Genomic DNA, 16,489 nt, shown 5'->3' with positions numbered 1-16,489 from the left:
GACGTGTTTGCGGAAGCGTTAGCCGTGAGGAGCAGGACGAGATATACAACTATAAGGAGATGATAGTAGCGTGGATTTGCTGGAACGAGATAGGATCAAGAGTATTTTGTTTCATAAGAATGAAGAAAATTAAATATAGAAGATATCAACCGCGCATTACTTTCAGCCTTGAATAGCTGACTAAATCGCGAGTTTCTTGGTGTGTCTTGTGGCAATCATTGGACCGCGGATGAACCCTGCGGCGCCGATCGGCCTGGCCCAAGCTCAGCCATCAGTCACTTCTTAGGAGATGGGGATGATCCTTTGAAACTATCCATTGAGCGGGATTGCGCCGTGACTGTCCTATTTCTGCACAAGAGTTGCTGCGCGCTTCTCTTCCCAGCCGCCATTTACCCCCCTCTGCGACTCCGATACTACAGCTTTTCCATATCAACAGCCCTAGCGGTGAATGCTCCTATGCCTACTCAGAGTCCACTTTGAAGAGCGTCTTTGACTTCGGACTGGGTCACTACCGGACTCCCATTTTCATCTTCCTGTGCATCTCGCAAAAGTCACTTTCACTTATTAAGGCGCCACCATGGTTGGCAAAAAGTCTGGAAAGGCCCTCAAAGATGAGGGTGAGTATCCTTGGAGCCAGCGTCCTTAAACCGCTTCGTTCCTCAGTCCCACGTCGTGCGACCAGTTATGACTGACATTTTTCTGATGGCAAGGCCTGGAGAGGACGGATAACAACATGGAGCTGTCGAATTGGCCTCAGATTGCGCCGATCAACCAAAAGAATTATTACACGTATGTCCGGCTCACGCGTGATTCAACCTGCAAGCATGGCATTTCTGGTTTTTATCACTAACTTGACGATTCCTTTAGTGATTATCTCAAGAGGGACGATCAGTACCTAGCATTCCGACTACAAAATGAGGAGACGAGGAACAAAATGGCCAAAACGGCCAAAGACCGGGATCGCGCTTTAGCCATGGCCAAAGCGAACGACTTGGGCTTACCCGAAACAGAGGCTGACGGTGACGGTGATACAAATATGGAGGAGGGAGCGGAGGAGACAACAGAAACATTAGGCTCCAAGGTTATTGTCGTTCATGTCGGAAGCCAGTATCTGCGAATAGGCCTGGCCAGCGACGCACTGCCGAAGACAGTTCCTATGGTGATTGCACGAAAATCAACCACAAGCGAGTCGGAAGACCATGACGAACCCCACCCGAAGCGATTGAAATTGGACGATGGCTCTCTAATGGAGCCTGAGAAAATGCTTGGTCCGGAGGTTTGTTCTACCCCAGCGCCTGGTCTTGATTTCGCCGTTTTGTAACCTCTTGCATGAAAATAGTTCTCCTCGCAGTATACCACGATGGCCGCGGAACTCAAAGCGCACATGCGGCAAAACAAGCGCAGGACTCTACCCAACTCGAAAGAAATGGTTATCAACTATAATCGGAGAACGGTACCAGAGACCATCCCAGAACACAATGACCCGCTGCGTGTCGAATGGACAGATATTACCGACAATTCACCTGAATATATTGTAGGGCAAGCAGCGCTTAGAATACCTGACGACTCGAAACCCCGGTACAAGCTCTACTGGCCGATGCGATACGGATGGTGCAACGAAAGAGACTATGAGAGCAAGAGACTCTTGTTCCTGGACATCTCACTCATTCTCGAGGACACGATCAAGAACCAATTGGGCTTGACCAGCAAGAAGGAATGGCCTCAGTACTCTTGCGTTTTCGTTATCCCTGACTTGTACGAGAAGACTTACGTTACCCAAGTTCTCGAGATGCTGATGAGGGAGTTTTCATTCGCCCGCGTCTGCTTCATCCAGGAGAGTTTAGCGGCCACCTTCGGTGCGGGATTCACATCAGCATGCGTTGTCGACATTGGCGCGCAAAAGACGTCCATCTGTTGCGTGGAGGAAGGGATGTGTATTGAGAACTCTCGCGTCAACCTGAAATTTGGTGGAGCTGATGTGACCGAGGCGTTCATCAAGATGATGCTCTTTGACCACTTTCCGTACGCGGAGATCAATCTGTGGCGCCGCTACGACTTTTTGCTAGCCGAGGAGCTGAAAAAGAATGTCTGCACCTTGAATGAAGCAAGCGTCTCAGTGCAAGTGTTCGATTTTCACCTTCGCATTGCCGGTCAGGACACCCGGAAATATTCCTTCAAAGCGTACGATGAGGTACATCTCGCCCCGATGGGATATTTCCAACCCTCAATATTCGACCACTCACGGAAACTCGAAGGAAGAAGAAAATTCATCACGCGGTCGGTGGATATTTACGACGGTCAGCCGAATGATCCAACATCGGGGGCCCAGTCTGAAATCTTGACTGCCATTGCCCCTCCTCCTGCCAATGGCCAAGTGAATGGTGAATCCCAACCCTTCACGTTAGATGTGCAGTCGACGCCGAGTCGCTCGCACCAAGTGAATGCACTCAGCCGTGTGCAGGAGCTGGATGCCACCCCCCGATCTTCGGTTGCCGGGTCGCCTGCTCCGGAAGCGATTGGTACGCCCCAAGCTGGGGGAGCTGGTACTCCACTCCCGGGTGGCCAGGGACAGAGCGCCTCGCAACCTCGTGCACCTACTGTCGAGGAGCGAGATGATGTTCTTCCAGTCTTCCCGTTGGATAATGCAATTCTCACATCTATTTCGCATGCGGCTCGATCTGATGAGCGTAAGATGCGGGACTTCTTGGGTGGGATCATGGTCGTAGGAGGCGGCAGTCTTGTCAACGGCTTCCACTCCTTCCTGGAAGAGCGTCTCCAAACGCTGAGACCAGGGTTTGCTAGCGAAATCATGGTCGGTACACCTCCAAGAGACCTCGACCCCCAGGTGGTAGTCTGGAAGGGCGCAAGCGTCTTCGGTAAGCTGAGCGGAACCAATGACAGCTGGATCGGACAATTGGAATATGATAGACTGGGTCACCGACTGATGGCGTACAAGTGCATGTGGGCTTACTAGCTCCGCTTTTCTTAATATTGCTTTCTCTTCACTTTTCTTGTGTCTTACGGATGGCGGAGTTGGTTTATGGACAGCACTACGGGGGACTATTTCAGAACGAATACGGGTACCTAGCTTATCAGAGAGAGGTTCAATATTGACTCAATGAGACCATGTGATATTTCTAAGTGTCTGGCTATTCACTGACCTGGGAGTCTGAACATATAATGCGTTACATCACATGACGGTGCTGTGCTGGACGTGGTGGAAATACAAAATAAAAACAGAACACGGCTTAACCTTTCTCCGCCCCTCAGAGCACCAACCCGCTAAGCTATAAACATCAGGCGGTAAAGAGATGCAGAATGGTTTATCCTACCCCAAGTGAGTCCATCATATTTCACTACTCTCAGAGCTCTAGTTCCCTTATGCTTAACAATCTGAGCGCTCCTGTATAGTTCTCGCGCCGGTTAATACTAGCAACGGAGGCCCAGACGGTTCTCTGGTTCCCGACTCTGAAATCCCGTCGATTACGCTTCCCAGCCAATGTAAGTTCGGAGCACCAGCTGGCGCAGTTCAGCAGACTCTCCCGCTGACTTTACCGTGCAGTTTTCAGTCCACCTCTTACTGATACGCGCTCGTCAGACTCGAATTCTGGGATTGCGGCCGAGATGTCGAAATCTAAGGACAGCGGCTCCTCTGGGAGTTTCCATCAAGAGTACATCGCGTCTTTACGTTACCGAAATGATCTGCCTCCGCCTGACATGCCACCCAAGTTCCTCGATATTCCGCATGAGGGTTTGCAGAGATTCCTAACACCTGGTTTCGCATCTAACTTGGCGCGACGTGAGGAGCCCAATATCGACGTTGATGCCGAGGGTGGTATGCCGATTGACCTTGTTGGTATTCCGGGGCTGCATTTGGGCGACGAGAGTGGTAGGCCGAACTTCCACTTGGCTTTTTGTCGCATATCGCTGAGAATCTAACTCAATGCAGCTATTATGGCACCCGATAACCCTCAACCGATTGATCCCGCCGACCTTCCGCTGCTCATGACTTTAGACCAGCTCAAGAACCCCGCACCCAAGAACGCGAACGTCAGTTTCCTTCGTCGGACACAATATATCTCTGCCGGTCTCCGCGCACCCGACGGCCCCAAGGTCACACCTATCAGAGCAAAGGCCCGTTCACTCGACAAAGCGAAATCACAGGATGATCCGCTGTACATCAAAAAATACATTCAAAACGGTTTCGATATCGCTTATCCGGATAGCAGACATGTTGGGGAGGATACACCGAGCAGAATCAAGGGCCACACTCCCACAAAAGTCGAGATTGACGCTTGGGCTCACCCTGTTCATCCTGACAATCCGAAGCTCAAGCCGGTCGGGTTCTACCCTCTGCTCCCAGATCTACAAGGATTCCCGGACCCTGGAGGATTCGTTCAGTTCAAGTTCGACAAAGCGCCTGTTCAGGGTGTTTCAGGTAAACGGGACGAGCGTATGGACGTGGCCATTCTTCTTCCTTCCGCACCAGAAGAGCGAGTCTGTCAGGAGCATGCGACCAAAGCCGCTTTACATAAGTCGAATCCCGAATTGTACCCTGATCCCGGTCCGATACCGTGGGATTACGATCTCTTCTTGCCCGAGAAGAAGGACTCGGCCAAGGAAGTCATTGCGAGCCTGCGGCTTTCGAACCCCGGTCGCGACAGTGAAGTCCTGTACACTCATGAAGGAACGGATGGCACGAGGTTCCATCGTTACGAACGCATGCGCACATACGCCACTAGTGCTCAGACCCTCGGCAATGACTCGAAGCAGCGCGATGTGGCTCTGACCCTTTTCGATCCAGCGGAGGCGAAGGAAGGACAGCAGGCAAAACAGAGAGGGGCATACTACTATCCTATCCTCGGAAAAACCCGTCTGAAGCCCGAGCGCGCCCGTACCATTGCGCAGGCGGGCCTTGCTCCCACGCAGCCCAAGACAAAGGAGGACCAGGTAGACCAAATTCAGGTTGTTGTCCGCGATCCAGACGAGGCAGAGTTGTACAAACGCTCTCTACACAGAGCTGCTATTGATCCGAAATTTGCAGAGACTCTCCCCCCGCCTCCCGAACCTGCTCCTGAACCTGCTCCTGAGCAGGAACATCCTGAGACCCACGACTCCGACAGAGGAGAAGAGGCGGCTGGAGATCGCAATCACCAGCCAACCGCTGCAGAAGTCAGCGAAGAAGAAGACAGGATGAGCGACGAATAGACCATTATTCCTTGCTGTGCTTGTCCTCGCCCACCGCGTCATTTATGGCCCTGCCGTTTGGTCAATTCTGCTGCGTTTGCTCTTGGCCAAGTGGCGCATTGTTTCCCGTCATTGTAACATTTCAACGTTTTCATACCCATTTCATAACGGCATACCTTGGAGATATGTGAGGGGCTTTGGGCCTTCGTCTCTCTCATTCCGATGTATTCTTACGCAGACTTACTTAGCTTTCAGGCTGCTGCTACTCAGCAGTGGTTGGTTCGTCGTCGATGTTGAAGCAGCAGGATTACTGGCGTTCAAAAGGCGTGAATGAAATTGGAGTCGAGTAGATATCCTGGCAATCAAATCTATGAACTGACTACTTTTCGTAAAGCTGCAACTATCTTGAATTTCCCTTACCTGCATAGTTGTGGTCAACCCCAGCTGTGAAAGCCGCACACCGCTCGGAGATTGTGAAGGATTATGCCGGGAATATTCTTGACCGCCCGCTGCATCCGTTGACGCAAGAGGAACAGAAGGAAAAGAGTCTACCGGATTGCGAGAAGAGAAGACTGACTGGTTTGATTGCGGGGAATTGGCCGCTGCTCTTCATTTGGTACTAGGTCCGTACTGTTGCATTGGACTCCGATTGTCGTAAGCTGAAGGTGAGTTTGTGATATTTTTGTTTCCGGATGAATTAGTGATGAGCGTGCGGTTGAATCGCCCTTGAAACGTAGATTTGAAGTCTTGTTGACTACGTGTTGATCTTCCACGACAAGATATAACTGACTGCCCTGTAGGACTACTCAATTGGGCTGACCAAGCACCCCGGCCAGACAGACTCGACATGGTTGCCAATTCGACCAGCCTCGCCTGGAGATCGGCCGGTTTGAGGGCCCGCGCCGTGCCGTCATTGCGATGCTCCCATCGGTCCTCAATCCTTCACAGACAGGCCGCTTTCCAGCAACAAGGTGCCGTGCGACATGCCTCAGGTACGACCAGCGAGGCAGCTGAGGCCGTAAAGGAGGCCCCCAAGAAGGCCGGCCGCGGCCTCAAGAGAACGGTTTACGGAACATCGTTGGTAGTGGCTGCATTGGTGGGTTATGTATATGCGACGGATACCAGGGCAAGCATCCACCGCTACGCTGTGGTTCCTCTTGTTCGGATGCTTTATCCGGACGCGGAAGAGGCGCATCATATCGGTGTAGAAGCTCTGAAGACGCTCTACAAGTATGGACTTCATCCGCGGGAACGCGGCAACCAGGACGGGGACGGTGTGTTGGCTACTGAGGTAATACCGCCCTGATGTGTATAAGTGTCTGTTGCTTAGCAGGGTTTGCTTTTGCAGGTCTTCGGATATACGCTCAACAACCCCATTGGCATCTCCGGCGGGCTTGACAAGCATGCTGAGATCCCCGACCCGTTGTTCGCTATTGGCCCCGCGATTGTTGAGGTCGGCGGCACGACCCCCCTGCCGCAGGAGGGCAATCCCCGACCTCGCGTGTTCCGACTGCCTTCACAGAAAGCCATGATCAACCGATACGGCCTGAACTCCCTGGGCGCCGACCACATGGCGGCCATCCTGGAGAAACGCGTGAGGGATTTCGCCTATGCCAACGGTTTCGGCTTGCACGATGAAGCGGAGCAGCGGGTTCTCGATGGCGAAGCCGGCGTGCCCGCCGGCAGTCTTCAGCCCGGACGGCTGCTGGCCGTGCAGATTGCAAAGAACAAGGCGACACCCGACTCGGACATCGATGCCATCAAGCGCGACTACGTCTACTGCGTTGACCGACTGGCCAAGTACGCCGATATCCTGGTTGTGAACGTCTCCAGCCCCAACACGCCTGGCCTGCGCGATCTGCAAGCGACCGCCCCGCTGACCGCCATCCTCAAGGCCGTGGTGAGCGCCGCCAAGAGTGTCGACCGCAAGACCAAGCCTTACGTGATGGTCAAGGTCAGCCCGGACGAGGACTCGGACGAGCAGGTCTCTGGCATCTGCGACGCTGTGTGGCACTCAGGAGTGGACGGCGTCATCGTGGGCAACACTACCAACCGCCGGCCTGCCCCGCTGCCGCAGGGCTTCTCTCTCCCGTCAAAGGAACAGGCCACGCTGAAGGAGACGGGCGGCTACTCGGGGCCTCAGCTGTTCGACCGCACCGCTGCCCTGGTGGCCCGCTACCGGGCGCTGCTGGATACACCGCCGGCTCCGGCGTCCGATGCGAATGGAACCGACCAGGCCAAGGAACTGGCAGCGGCCGTGACGCGAGCCGAGCCTGACGTGGAGAACGTGCCCGCAGTCGAACCGCCTACTGCCGCCAATCGGCCGGCGCGCAAGGTGATTTTTGCCTCTGGGGGTATCACCAACGGCAAGCAGGCGCAGGCTGTGCTGGATGCGGGGGCCTCGGTCGCGATGATGTACACGGCCGTGACGTATGGTGGGATTGGCACGGTCACTCGAGTGAAGCAGGAATTGCGAGAGGAAAAGAAAACCCGCCAATAGACTGTGGAGCGGATGAAGAGTTTCAATAATTGTAAATAGTCCAGCATTGTCAACGATCATAATTATCATCCTTTCAGGTATTTCACTAATGTTCTAAATCTTGAGTCCACTATTGCTCCGGCAAGGTTTCCTCCACCTCCCGGACCACCTTTTTGACGCCGTCAATCTCATGCGCAAACCTCCCCAGAAACATCCCATCAACCGCCTTCCCCAACCCCCCATCTCCCCACAACCCTGGCCCCGCGCTCCCCCCATACAACAACCTCACCTCCCCCTCCCGCTCTCCAATCACCGCCCTTATCCCCTCCACCACGGCCGCAACATGGTCCACCCCAGCAGGCTTCGCCTTCCCAATCGCCCAGACAGGCTCATACGCAAAGATGACCGGCGCCGCGGCAGGGATCGCACCCAGCACCGCGCGCATCTGCCCCGCACATTCACGCACCGCCAGCCCCACCGCCTCTGACGCGATAGGCCCCGGGGCCGTGACCTCCCCGATGCAGACAAGGGGGATAAGGCCCTGGTCGACAGCAGCGGCCGCCTTGCGCGCGATCTGGTCGTCCGTCTCGGCGAAGAGGGCGCGGCGCTCGGCGTGGCCGAGCTCAACTAGACGGACCCCCAGCGAGCGCAGCGAGGCGGGGGAGACCTCGCCTGTGTAGGCGCCTGTGGCTTCCCAGAAGCAGTCCTGGGCGCCGAGGAGGAAGGGGGGTTCCGGGTCGAAGTCGGAGGGGGCTTGGAAGCCGGCGGCCCAGTCTTTGATGATTTGGGCGCAGGGGTAGATGGTGAGGAAGTCGGGGATGAGGGCTAGGAGGAGCCTGGTGCGGTTTTTGGGGAGGACGATTTTGTTCGTGGGGGCTAGGAGGTCGCGCAGGTAGGAGAGGGTGCGGTCCGGGGTGAAGTACATTTTGAGGGAGATGATGAGGAGGGTTTTGGGGAGGGGAGGGAAGGTTGCTTTCGTGGTGGCCATTATTGTGTTCTGCTGATTGCGCTGTGGATGCGGTAGTGGTAGTTTGGTTGTTGATTAGTTAGGTTGGCTGGTAGCTAAGGCAGGATGACAGCTCGGATAAGGACACAATTGGCTGCCAATGAAGGTGAGTAGGTATTTGAGGTATGACAGGAATGTCCCTCCTAGTTGTTTGCACATACCTCTGGGGATAGATTGTTAATGAGAAGCAATTATGCGGTGTCTCATCTGGTGATGTCACCAATTCATTGGCAATGGTGTGCTTCAGGACTGACACCTCTCAGCACAGGAATGTGTTGATGGGCTGACAAGGAAAAACACGGATCTAATCTGAACATCCCAATCGCTAAGTCATGTCATTGAGTCTAGACTTGTCTTTTGTCAATATCTGCCAGTCATGGGATGCTCTCCTGCTCCAAGTCGGCGCAACTCCGATGCCTGAAGCTGTGGCTGTACGGACGTCGGGAGGCTTGTTTAGGCTATCCTTGGAGTACCTGACAGAGTATCTTACAGCCTCGGTACACCTCCTTGATACGTCCATAGCTGAACAATAATGGAAAGAAACAGAACGAGATGGATACGGATCTTGGAATATGTACCTATATTATTAGTGTGAAGCCATCCCGAGGAGCCGCTTGGGCCCTTCATTATTGGACATTAAGAAACTGATGAATGGACAGAATGGTAGGTTGACACACGCTTGGCCAAGAGCAGCAAGCCGATTCTATCGAGTTAAAATATTATGAAAAGTGGGGACTGGAGCATCAAGTAGGAGTGGGGGTTATGAAGCTGAGACTGTCCTTTCTGATATCATAGTCTGTGTCCATCATGCTTTTTCCGACATGGATAGATGCTATTACGCGGTGTACTGTCCTCCGCTGACAATCATGAGTAAGTACCTGTAATCTCTCAAGTTATAGGACAGTAAGGTAGTAAATCAACTCTTTGATACTGGACATGAATCATGATACCTCTGCATCTATAAGGTACATGTGGATCCCTAATACTAGTCTACCACTAGTTTCGATGGAACCCCAGAATAGGTATTCCGGGGTTCAACGGACTCACTGTTCAATACTCGAAGCCATGGTTTTATCGCCTAGATCCCAAGGAGTCGGTTTCCGATTTCAAGACAGCACAACATGGGAACATAGAAGAATTGCTCAAAAGAATTGTACGAGAACAGATACACAGGAGTGTCATGCCGCATAAGCATACTGAACCATCATAGTTCTCAAGCCAACTCAGCATCAAAGTCTACTGCGTGTCTGCGTCCGAGCACGGATAGACGACACTCTCTAGCCAGGGCCAATCTGTCTGTCACTGGCTCTCTCGTCTCAAACAAGCTCCACTGGACAACCTACTATACTTACCTCTCAGAGTCAAGATAATGAAGATCAGCTTTGTTGAACGCGGTGTTTCTGGGCTGGCGTCATACAGGACGGTACAAACTCTTATGCTATGACCATCCGCCTGTGGATGTTGCAGGATTCGTCCCAAATCATCCGAGAGACAGTCAACGTCAAATGAACTTTTTTTCTTTTTCGATATAATTGGATGATAATACCGCCAGTAATGCATCAATAACCATAGTACCTAGTCCGTAGTACTGGGTCCATGACATAACGCCACTGCGGGGCATCGCAAATGTCTCATTCCTCCACCACGGTCCATGACATCTCTACCAATGCCTCCGATGCGGGTTGTGGGGGTTTCCATCCCCCCTTTATCCTATAAAACCGTCTGTCAGAAAGACAATGGCCGCAGATGCCGTGCAGGCAGAACTCAATAGTCCAACAGAGACTCGAGACGACTAAGTTCAGCACCCAACCGATGCACGGGACAGTCTCCACTGCGCCCCCAGATACTGTTGCAACCGAGAATGGAGGTGTAGAAGCACCAACTAAAGCTCACAGGGCAAAGATATAAAGGGCGTCTTGAATCCCCTTTTGTCATCCATCGTTCAAGTGGATTCTTTTCATCGGACCTACTCCGTACATCTGCGCCTGTCAATCTCTATATCCACACATTCCACTTTTCTTCTCCATCTGGCTTGTACTTTGTCATCATGTCTACCGATGCGAAGCCCCTCCGCATTGTCATGGCCTGTGATGAGGCCGGCCAGCCCTACAAGGAGATCATCAAGGCCGTCCTGGAGAAGAACCCTCTGGTCGAGTCCGTCACTGACGTCGGCGTCAACTCCACCTCCGACAAGACCGCCTATCCTCACCCTGCCGTCGCCGGCGCCAAACTCATCAAGGAGGGCAAGGCAGATCGCGGTCTCTTCATCTGCGGCACCGGTCTCGGTGTCGCCATCGCCGCCAATAAGGTCCCCGGCATCCGCGCCGTGACCGCTCACGACTCCTTCTCTGTGGAGCGCTCCATCCTCAGCAACGACGCGCAGGTCCTCTGCTTTGGCCAGCGCGTCATCGGCATCGAGCTGGCCAAGAAGCTCGCCAACGAATGGCTCACCTACCGCTTCGACCCCAAGAGCGCCTCTGCCGCCAAGGTCCAGGCCATCACCGACTATGAGCGGGAATTTGCTGCTGCTCAGTAGATGGGCTCAATTTGAGGATTGGCCCGTGCAGCCGTCAATGGTGACGAACAGACATATTTTATTCGCCTATATAAACCGTCTTGGTTAAACCGATTTATACGTGTATACGCACACATGATCTTTTTTGATGTTATCCAGCGAATCAATGAGACCACGGCTGGTCGGGATGAATTGGCAGGCCGACATCCCGTCCATCGAACTATCTTTTCCCTGTTGATAAAAGCTATTTACATGATAGATGAGAATCAACTTTTTGGGAATTATTTTTCGTACATATTCTTCTAGTCCCAAACAAGTAAGCAAGGCATTTCTATCTTATGCTTCAATACCGGCTGAGTCAGCCGCTTCCGCTCGACGATTCCGCGGGGATCCATCGGCTTCGATGCGTTTGCACGGTGACTGACAACCAGGCATCAAATTCCAGCATCCATAATTATAAGAGATGGATAACGACATCCTGCTTCTCGTCTCCAGCGTGAGGCATCACTCCTGGATTTCTATGGGCCTGTATCCGCCTAATAGATCTTACCACGGAATACCCCGGACTATGCCAGTTGACTCATTGTTCAGTCTACTGATTCTTCGATTGCATCCGCTCGACCTTTTTCGGGTTACTCTAAGTCTCTGGGTCTAACGCGCCCGTGCCTGTGGAGCAGCCTCGGTAGTCGATACTGAAGTGTGAAGAGCGGCCCCACCGTGATCGGTGTCCATCTAAGTGCGTTGACTGATCACAATTCACCGAGTCATAGACTCCATCGCTTCATCTATTGTGATATATCTCGAATATCCGATCGCCCGGCATGTCCTTCGAACTGAAAGAGAAGGGCAACCAGCTCTTCAAGGAAGGTGACTATAATGGTGCGGAGGAGCTCTACTCTCAAGCGTGATTATCCCCGTTGCCCATGTCATCGCCGAGCAGATCTGACTTTGATGGATTGGTAGTATCCAGAAGAACCCGCGCGAACCCACCTTCTTCACCAACCGCGCCCTTACCCGGATAAGGCTGGAGAAATGGGCAGGTGTGGAACACGACGCGCGCGCCGCGATCGAGCTGTACGGCCTCAAGAACCCCCAGAGCCTCAAGAGCTGCTGGTACCTCGCGCAGGCGCTCCTGGGCCTCGGGCGCCCGCAGGAGGCATACGAGGTGGCCATCGATGCCTACCGGGCGAGTCTGGCTGCCAAGAGCGCGCAGACGGAGAATCTGTCCAAGACGGTCCTGCGGGCCAAGCAGCAGATCTGGGCTGCGAAGGAGACTGCCCGGCTGCGGGAGATGAATGGTACCCTGGCCACGGTGGAGTCGTTGATCGAGGCCGATCTCAACAGGGAGCTTGCGGAGCTGCAGGCCAAACTGGACAAGGGCGAGATCGGACAGACGGGGTTCGTGGAGGATCAGAAGGCGCTCCGTGCGGATGCGGAGAAGAATATCCAAAATGTCCGGGAGGCGTTCCGCATTGCATCTAATGGTGATATCCAGGAGAGGGTAAGTGGTAATCCTTGTGGGAGAGTGTTCCTTCTTGTGGGGAGGGTATCTAATGATTTTGGTCCAGGTTGTGCCTGATTACCTGATTGACGGGATCACCTTTGAGATCATGCATGATCCCGTCATCACACCCAGCGGTACCAGCTTCGATCGCATTGGAATCGTTAAATACGTCGAACAGTCCGGTGTTGACCCCATCACCCGGGCGCCCATGACCGTGAACGATCTTCGGCCCAACTATGCGCTGAAAGCTGCATGCGAGGAGTTCCTCAACAAGAACGGCTGGGCTGTGGACTGGTAGATCCTGGATATACTGTGGTTTTGGTTTTCACTTCTTCTGATGTATTCTACGAGTTGCGAGCAGGGATACCCGCTGCTATTCCTCTCCTCTTTCTCTTTCTTTCTCTTTCTGCATCGAATGGCGTCTTGGATGGCACGCAGTCTGCACTATGGATGATTTTGTGATTTTTGCATAATGTTTGGAGTACTGTCCCTGGTCACTTTTTTCATGTGATGACTTGGCATAATGCGCATGTCTACATTCTGTATGACTTGGTATATGGAACCAATCAACTGACATATACACATGACATGCATCTACCTAATAAATACTAGTCCAAGGCTGTCAAACCATATAGAAGTTGCCGAGTTCTGACGTAGCACAGTGTATAGTCTGTAAGAGTCTGTTTATTTACTCCGTACTGCCCCAACGGATTCTGCTAATCAACCCCACCATCCATCCCACCTCCGCTATTTTCACCCCTCACCACTTCCCTTCCCCTAATCCAAACACCCACAACACTTATCCATATCCATATCAGCTCAACAGAAACAGACACAGACACAAGTCAAGAAAGCAATCAAAATGGCCTCCCTCACCGACTTCTTCACTGCCTTCGACGCCGCCGCCTCCAAGGAGAAATTCACCCCCGCCCTGCAGTCCGCCGCCGCCTCCATCGACAAGGCCGCTCTGCAGGCTGCCCTCGACGCCGTCCTCGCCGCCGGCGACGACGCAACCGCAGCCGGGAACGATGCCGCCCTGAAAGCCGGCTTCGAGTTCGCGACGGAACTGATCAAGATGCTGGAGAAGGAGCCCGGGCCGGAGGAGAAGCTGGTGGTATGTCTTCGACTGCACCCTGGGTATATCAGAGTGACTGGGTGAAAGGGCGATGCTGATGATTCTTAGCTGTACAAGTACTTCAAGCAGGCGAGAGGCGAGAAGCCTGCTGAGCCGTCGTTTTATCAGATGGAGGTATGTTCGCTTTTTGCAGTTGCTGTTTGCTGCTTTCTGTGGGAAGGCTAATGATACGGTGACAGGCCAAGTTCAAGTATAATGCCTGGAAGGAGATTAACCACATCAGTGCGCAGAAGGCGCAGGCGCTGTATATCAAGCAGGTGAACGATCTGATCAACAAGTACGGCACCCGTGCGTGATTGCGTTTTGTGGATGTGGTGGATGCTACTTGGGAGGATATACGCTACCTATGGAGTATTAAGAATGTCAAGTTACGCGTGATATGAGCTTTGGATGGTTTCTGCTGTGTACATTGTAGACTGTAGAGTCACCCCTCCCATGTCTGCCCCAGCCAGTCTGGTTCGGTGTGGGCAGTTGTAGCGCACCATGGGACTTCGTCGGCTTTGTAGGAGGTCAGGGGGAGGTCGTACGGCATCCGGAGCCCGACGAGGACATCGCATTCTGGCGCATCCTCTGGGGCAACCAGCGGAAGGTCGCGTTTGAAGCACGGAACCATGACCGCTTGCTGGAGTCGCTCGGGGGGATCACCTTCTTGAACAAAAAGCTGCGGCCAGACCATCACACCAATTTCCCAGCTGCTGATCCTCACTTCCCCTGCGTTGTTGACGGCCGCTCCCCACGCCTGGGTAGACAGGTTGGCGGACGTCACCATCGCCCAGTCGATCGTGTCCATCTTCTCGGCGTCTGAGAAGCGAATGTACGTTTTGATATGGGGCGCCGCGCGGCGGCGGCCAGCTTCCCTTTGAGAAGTAATGGCCGAGCTACTGCCGGCACTGTCTCCGGCCCAGTGGCGCAGATATGGCCGCATATATTGAAGTTGTTTCTGCTGCGTGGCGCTTTGCAGCTTCATGTGGATCGATCCGCCGGATCCATAGCCGTTTAGAGATCGGCGGATCTCATCGGGAGTAGGGAAGATAATGGAGTATTTCGGTTGGGGGATACCCGCAGTGGAGGAAGTGGGCGAGAGTGAAGCGAAGAAGACGTCTTTGAGCCACTTGTCTGTTTGCCCGAGGGAAGCTATGGAAGAGATCTACTGGTTGTCAGAGCTTGATCGTACAAAAAACGGGGCCGGTCCTAACCTGGGTGACAATATGTGATGGCACAATTTGGCCGTTCCCCTTCGGCGTCAGAGGTATCTCGCAAGTAGCTTCTTTCAAAGCTGGCCATCCCCATAGCGTCTTCTTCCGCGAGTCCAGAGAGCTGAGCTTCTGTTTCGAAGGGACGCTTGCGATCAAAGCGGCGCGAACTGCACTAAAGTCGAAGCGCTTGAGTTGTGTGACCAGGGGCCCTGTTTTCTTGACTCCGTATTCGTTCAGGTAGGCGATGAGATCCCTTTTGAACCTTGTCCCGCTGCCGACGGCTCCAGGCCCCTCTGGTTCCCTTTCAGTCCTTCGCAGCGGGAGCAGAGGAGACCGCCAGACGGCCTGGCACATATTTGCCCAGTCGCCGGGTATCATATTAGCCGTATGAATGACAACTCTGCTCAGTCAGTAAAGCGGAAAGCAACTGACTCCAATATCACATACTGTGCAAGATCGTCATGACGAAGGAGGATCATCATCTTCGAATGATGTGTACCAAACGGTTCGGGCATGTAGGCAGTTATCGCCTCAACATTCGGATATCGAGGACATGCTTCCTGCTTTGGTAAACATCCTCATCACACAGACTAATTCTCTTGCAAGATGAAATAAAGAGAAGCATACCTCAATCCGAATCCGATTCGGGGCGTCCTTCTTCCACGATCCATGGACAACCTTGACCTGCACCAGGCGTCTTACATCCTCGTCGAACTGACTCATCAGAAAGTCCACATCAAACAAGAAATTGAACTGCCAGCATTCTCGGATCATGGGATCCCCAAGGATATCTTTCAACCGAACTGTATCGACATTGTTGCCTGAGGCAGCAGAGAGGTCCCGGATATGAGTGAGCTGGATGGGAGATGGGATTAACCGCGATCGACCACTAGTCAACTCTGCAGAGTGAACGGAGGTTTGAGGCACAGATGATTCCCTACGGGGTCGTGATGATGGAGGAGGAGTGATGGATCTGTGCAAGGATGCCAAGCCATCTGCTACGGCTGTCGGAGTCGCTTCGATGGGATCTAGCTGCTGATCAATAGCTGATAATTTGACCCTCTTGGAGGGGCGGTCTTCTTTTTCCATCGCGTAGTAGACGATAGATGAAGAAAAGAGCCTGGTTGACTTCCTAGTTTGAAGCCAAAGTTGGAGTGTGATAGACGAGGATGGCGGTACGACAAACAAAATGTACTGGACACAAGATGACAAGCTGATCCATCGACATACCATCGACGGCCAAGTTAGATAAAGAACTCTGGTGCAGAACCCGTGTGCGAATGCGTAGTTGATGAGATGAACGGATGCAAGGACTGGAACATGACCACTTTTGGTAACTGAATGAACATATTCCGCCGACGTTGACACTAAATGTCATATTGCCGCAACCGCAATCGCAGTCCCAATCCAACACATGAACAATTCAAGGCCATTCACAAGGAACTTCGATTTCATACAGGAAGCTTT

At 53.0% G+C, this 16,489-nt stretch overlaps 8 protein-coding genes across 8 annotated transcripts; 6 read left to right on the top strand and 2 right to left on the bottom strand.

Moving 5' to 3' along the window:
• Positions 1-577: 577 nt before the first annotated feature.
• Positions 578-2,974, top strand: Aspvir_000739 (putative chromatin remodeling complex subunit (Arp8); the record flags this gene model as incomplete). The annotated part of the gene is made up of 4 exons (XM_043265873.1): positions 578-617; positions 711-789; positions 868-1,276; positions 1,340-2,974. 4 exons carry the CDS (start codon positions 578-580, stop codon positions 2,972-2,974), a joined length of 2,163 nt encoding a protein of 720 aa, XP_043121808.1.
• Positions 2,975-3,318: 344 nt separating this feature from the next.
• Aspvir_000738 (uncharacterized protein) lies at positions 3,319-5,208 on the top strand (the record flags this gene model as incomplete). Its single annotated transcript, XM_043265872.1, has 4 exons — positions 3,319-3,337; positions 3,412-3,501; positions 3,563-3,889; positions 3,950-5,208. The coding sequence occupies 4 exons, from the start codon at positions 3,319-3,321 to the stop codon at positions 5,206-5,208; spliced, it is 1,695 nt and encodes a 564-aa protein (XP_043121807.1).
• Positions 5,209-6,034: 826 nt separating this feature from the next.
• On the top strand, positions 6,035-7,687 carry Aspvir_000737 (dihydroorotate dehydrogenase 2; the record flags this gene model as incomplete). The annotated part of the gene is made up of 2 exons (XM_043265871.1): positions 6,035-6,478; positions 6,536-7,687. 2 exons carry the CDS (start codon positions 6,035-6,037, stop codon positions 7,685-7,687), a joined length of 1,596 nt encoding a protein of 531 aa, XP_043121806.1.
• A 109-nt stretch (positions 7,688-7,796) lies between these two features.
• Aspvir_000736 (triose-phosphate isomerase) lies at positions 7,797-8,654 on the bottom strand (the record flags this gene model as incomplete). Its single annotated transcript, XM_043265870.1, has 1 exon — positions 7,797-8,654. One exon carries the CDS (start codon positions 8,652-8,654, stop codon positions 7,797-7,799), a length of 858 nt encoding a protein of 285 aa, XP_043121805.1.
• A 2,065-nt stretch (positions 8,655-10,719) lies between these two features.
• Positions 10,720-11,208, top strand: Aspvir_000735 (RpiB/LacA/LacB family sugar-phosphate isomerase; the record flags this gene model as incomplete). Its single annotated transcript, XM_043265869.1, has 1 exon — positions 10,720-11,208. One exon carries the CDS (start codon positions 10,720-10,722, stop codon positions 11,206-11,208), a length of 489 nt encoding a protein of 162 aa, XP_043121804.1.
• Positions 11,209-12,008: 800 nt separating this feature from the next.
• Positions 12,009-12,989, top strand: Aspvir_000734 (putative U-box domain protein; the record flags this gene model as incomplete). The annotated part of the gene is made up of 3 exons (XM_043265868.1): positions 12,009-12,091; positions 12,151-12,688; positions 12,756-12,989. 3 exons carry the CDS (start codon positions 12,009-12,011, stop codon positions 12,987-12,989), a joined length of 855 nt encoding a protein of 284 aa, XP_043121803.1.
• A 564-nt stretch (positions 12,990-13,553) lies between these two features.
• Aspvir_000733 (uncharacterized protein) lies at positions 13,554-14,122 on the top strand (the record flags this gene model as incomplete). Its single annotated transcript, XM_043265867.1, has 3 exons — positions 13,554-13,805; positions 13,875-13,940; positions 14,006-14,122. 3 exons carry the CDS (start codon positions 13,554-13,556, stop codon positions 14,120-14,122), a joined length of 435 nt encoding a protein of 144 aa, XP_043121802.1.
• Positions 14,123-14,250: 128 nt separating this feature from the next.
• Aspvir_000732 (tyrosyl-DNA phosphodiesterase 1) lies at positions 14,251-16,111 on the bottom strand (the record flags this gene model as incomplete). The annotated part of the gene is made up of 4 exons (XM_043265866.1): positions 14,251-14,973; positions 15,023-15,422; positions 15,470-15,582; positions 15,650-16,111. The coding sequence occupies 4 exons, from the start codon at positions 16,109-16,111 to the stop codon at positions 14,251-14,253; spliced, it is 1,698 nt and encodes a 565-aa protein (XP_043121801.1).
• Between the last annotated feature and the right edge of the window lie 378 nt (positions 16,112-16,489).

Source organism: Aspergillus viridinutans, assembly GCF_018404265.1.
Source record: "Aspergillus viridinutans IFM 47045 DNA, scaffold_1, whole genome shotgun sequence".
NCBI lineage: Eukaryota > Fungi > Ascomycota > Eurotiomycetes > Eurotiales > Aspergillaceae > Aspergillus > Aspergillus viridinutans.
This window is presented reverse-complemented; position numbering and strand designations above follow the sequence as displayed.